This window comes from Salvia splendens, chromosome 15, assembly GCF_004379255.2.
Source record: "Salvia splendens isolate huo1 chromosome 15, SspV2, whole genome shotgun sequence".
Classification (NCBI taxonomy): domain Eukaryota; kingdom Viridiplantae; phylum Streptophyta; class Magnoliopsida; order Lamiales; family Lamiaceae; genus Salvia; species Salvia splendens.
Window position 1 is genome coordinate 17,577,881 of NC_056046.1, and position 3,918 is coordinate 17,581,798.

General features: G+C 40.2%; 1 protein-coding gene across 1 annotated transcript; it reads right to left on the reverse strand.

Moving 5' to 3' along the window:
* Positions 1 to 597: 597 nt before the first annotated feature.
* LOC121768775 (CDK5RAP1-like protein) lies at positions 598 to 3,575 on the reverse strand. Its single transcript, XM_042165319.1, has 3 exons — positions 3,201 to 3,575; positions 1,577 to 2,631; positions 598 to 1,386 (listed from the first exon to the last, which is right to left on the reverse strand). The coding sequence occupies exons 1-3, from the start codon at positions 3,530 to 3,532 to the stop codon at positions 878 to 880; spliced, it is 1,896 nt and encodes a 631-aa protein (XP_042021253.1). The 5' UTR covers positions 3,533 to 3,575; the 3' UTR covers positions 598 to 877.
* Positions 3,576 to 3,918: the final 343 nt, after the last annotated feature.

The following is a 3,918-nucleotide window of genomic DNA, read 5'->3' on the forward strand; positions in this document are numbered from 1 at the left end:
ATTAAAAATTAAAAGAAAATCATTACAGTCACCATTTGCTGCAGAAAGTGATGAATGTGTGATGATTATAGTAAGTGGAGCGATTATTATAGTTAGTGGTGCTTAGCCTAAGTTTACGATAATACTATTAATATACTACTACTATAGAATTAAAGGTAAAGTAAAGTCGATGCTGTTATCGGTAGTGCCTCAAATTTTAGAATAAATAAACATTAGCGAAATAACAAAATTAAAGCAATTTTATACCCTACATATCCCAGTATGATTCACTTCACAAAAAACAAAAAAGAAATTGAATTTACCATTTTTTATGAAACTCATAATAATATGAGAAATTGGGAATTAAGGCTTTTGTGTTGTCACGTGTCCCTTGAGAGTTGAGACCAAATTGGGTTAGAATTTTGGATCACCTAGTAATTAAAAGAAAAGCCCAAAACTGAGATGATATCCCATAGTGCTCAAAGCATTATCAAATGGACTAATAATTTGAATTTAGATCCAAATCCAAACTCACATTTCAATATGATATTTGCAATTTTGTTGGAAAAACACCAATTTTTGTGCAAACCAAATAGTTTATCAACTATATAATACATATTTCTCCAAACAAATCTTGATTAAATTCCAGAATGAAAACAAGTTTAGCTGCCACCATTGATCACAGAGTATCACAGAGATCCTAAGTTTCAAACTTTGTAGTATTACTGCAAGTACTCATTTAAAATGCCTAATGTAGTATCTATCTGACTATATATCTACATAATTATAACATGAGTGGCTTAAGATGCAACCTCATCATTGAGAAACGTACAGTAAATGATAGGCAAAAGCGTCAATTAAGGAATACCGGTGCGAGAAAGGCTCATTGACAGCGATCCTAGGCTCCATTGAGACAAGCAAGAGGTTCTCCACGCGTATCAGCATGAAACGAGCTCAACGTTGTGATGGCTTGTGCTTGTCCGTGAAGTGATGCCCTTGTAGATTTTAGTATGTGAACTTCCACGAAGTCACCAACTTTTGGGTTCCTTTTAACACCATTATCACTTCTATCTGGAACTGGAAGAATGGCAAATGATACCCTGTGGCCTCTATCACTCTTCCCGGTGAGCTCTGTGTCAGGGGCTCTCTTGTTGGGCCCTTCAACTAACACGAGTTGGACCGAGCCAACTTGGGCATCGAAACACTGACCTGTGCTCTCCCGGAAAGCTGCGATAAGCTCTGTTAATCTCCTCTGCTTTACATCATCAGGAACATCGTCAGCATAGTTTCTGTGGGCGTGTGTTTTCTCCCTCATGCTGTAAGCAAACATGTATGCCATGTCGTAGCCAACAGCAGTCACGAGGCATAAAGTATCCTCGTGATCCTCCTCAGTTTCCCCACAAAATCCTAGGAGTGTGATCGAGAAGAGTTAATAAAGAAGTGGTTTAAATGTCTAATACAAGTCGACAAAATATTGCATTCCTACACAAGAACAAATCCACATAGTAGAGACTTAAAGTATCCTCGTAATCTCTTTCAATTTCACCAATACAGCCTAAGAATTGAGGAAAACGAACTAAATGGTAAAAAGACTTACCACATATGAAGTCGCTGCTTATCCCAATATCAGGAATTATAGTGCGTATGTGTTTAACAAGATCCAAGTATGCTTCGCGGGTATACCCCCTGCGCATGCTTTCCAGTACTGTACTGCTTCCAGATTGTGCAGGCAAATGGATGCTTTTGCAGACATTGTATCTGTCTCGCATGACATACAATAGTTCATCAGGAAAATCTTTAGGGTGAGGGGAAGTGTATCTGAATCTCATATCTGGAAATTCAGTTGCAAGTGTGTCGAGCAGATCAGCAAAGCGTAAACCCATATTCTTCACTTTGCACCTGCTAGAAAAACCATCACTGTACTTCCAGTTCCCACCGGATTCAACTTCTTCAACACCAGACGTATCATTGTAACTGTTCACATTTTGCCCAAGAAGAGTTACTTCTTTGACTCCTTCCTTCCAAAGTTCAGCCACCTCCCTAACAATGGATTCCACAGGGCGTGATCTCTCTCGGCCCCTAGTGAAGGGAACAATGCAAAATGAGCACATATTATTGCAACCCCTCATAACAGAGACAAATGCACTTATTGAATTCTTTGAGATACGCACTGGATTGATATCAGCATAAGTTTCTTCAAGCGAGAGAAGTGTGTTGATCCCTTTCTGGCCTGAGTCCACTTCTTCTAACAGCCGTGGCAAGTCCCGATAAGCATCCGGCCCGCATACAACATCAACCATCTTATCTGAATCCAATATTTTATCCTTGAGCCTCTCAGCCATACATCCCAAGACAACAACTTTTGGAGGATGCAGGGACTGTGATCTTCCTGTGGCAACATTACTTTTCCACTGCCTCTTAAGAAACCAAAAATAATTAAGTCTTTGCCACACCTTCTGTTCTGCATTGTCTCTTATCGCACACGTATTTATGAATATAATCTCTGCACTCTCAGGAACTTCAGCAACTTCACTATATCCAGCATTCTTCATGATAGACAGCACAATCTCCATATCATTGACATTCATTTGGCATCCATAAGTTTCATGGTATATACGTCCTTTCGGAAGAACATCAGACTCAGTGTTTGAGCTGGATAAATTAAGACAATTAAATTAAGCACAAAAGTTCCTGAATTGTATAATGCAACAAAAAACAGAACAGCTCCTAAGATATCTTACAGAGTTAATCAAAAGGCAAATAGAAAAAAAAACTAATGAGTAGCGAGGTTACACTCATAATTATTGAACCTTCTGGTTATCTCTCCCTATAGATCATACACTCAGTTCCATTTTTGTTCCTAACTTTGCCATGCTCGACATTGTCTCTTCCTCTTTCATAATTTTTATTTCATTTTACACATGTTATTTATGTTCATCGATTCAGATTGACAGCTGAACTTCACTGATAAAATAGCAGTGCAATTTACCTAGAATATATTTTCTCCTCATTTCACAACATCATTAGCATTTACCATATCAAAATTTCAATCGCATTTAACTTACTGGACTTCACTGATAAAATCGTTTCAAATTGACCTAATTTCAAGCTGAACTTCACTGGTAAAATAGCAGCGGCTTTTTACCTAGAATATATTTTCTCCTCAATTCAGAACATCACTAGCATTCACCATATCAAAATATCAATCGCATTTTACTTACAGGAGCTGGAGATGGGAAACAGCAGAATCGGTGACCGTCGCAGTGGCTTTGGGCATGAATTGATGAAGAGTTGGAATCTCAGAAAACCTACTGCCACCGGAAACCGGAGACAGCAAGAAGCTTCTGGAAATGGTGTGAGATAGAGCGGAGGCGGAGCTCCGGGCAGAGGCACGGCGGCGGGCGAAGATTGGAGTGTTGGAGATAGACAGAGAACGAGATGTGTTGAGAGAGAAGAGTCTGAGGGTAAGAATTGAGCATTGTTTAGGGAGGTTGATGCAGTGATGTTGATTCAGAACGGAAGAGAGAGAATATAGAGAGGAAGAAGACGCCATTGTGAGAATGCAGAATAGGATAGATAGGGGTTTGTTTGGAGATGTCTGTCTATACATGGATTTAAGCGGCCCAATTCCTTTGTACGAATAAAATGTCTCATCCGTCTCACCACCTATCTAGACATGCACAAACCGAACGGGACCGTCGGTTAACCGGCAGTTCACATACCAGAACCGGCGCTGGCGGTTCGAACCGGATGGCGATTCGGAGGTTCAAGCGGGCCGGTTCAGGTTAAAAAAAATGTGAATCGGAACCGGCGGTTTAAAATCGCCGGTTCAGCGGTTCCAACGGTAGGATTCTGGCTAGAGCGTAGGTTTTCAGGCTAGGTGTGCAGAAAACCAGCGGTTTACGACGGTTCGGCACCTTTTTCAGGTGGCAGCGTATA

Excerpts from the sequence above, each read along its gene's own strand:
- LOC121768775 (XM_042165319.1), bottom strand. The coding sequence starts at position 3,532 with ATGGCGTCTTCTTCCTCTCTATATTCTCTCTCTTCCGTTCTGAATCAA. Across the intron at positions 2,632-3,200 it reads GTTTCCCATCTCCAGCTCCT|CTCAAACACTGAGTCTGATG; the intron begins GTAAGTAAAATG and ends TAATTTATCCAG. Across the intron at positions 1,387-1,576 it reads AAGCAGCGACTTCATATGTG|GATTTTGTGGGGAAACTGAG; the intron begins GTAAGTCTTTTT and ends TCACACTCCTAG.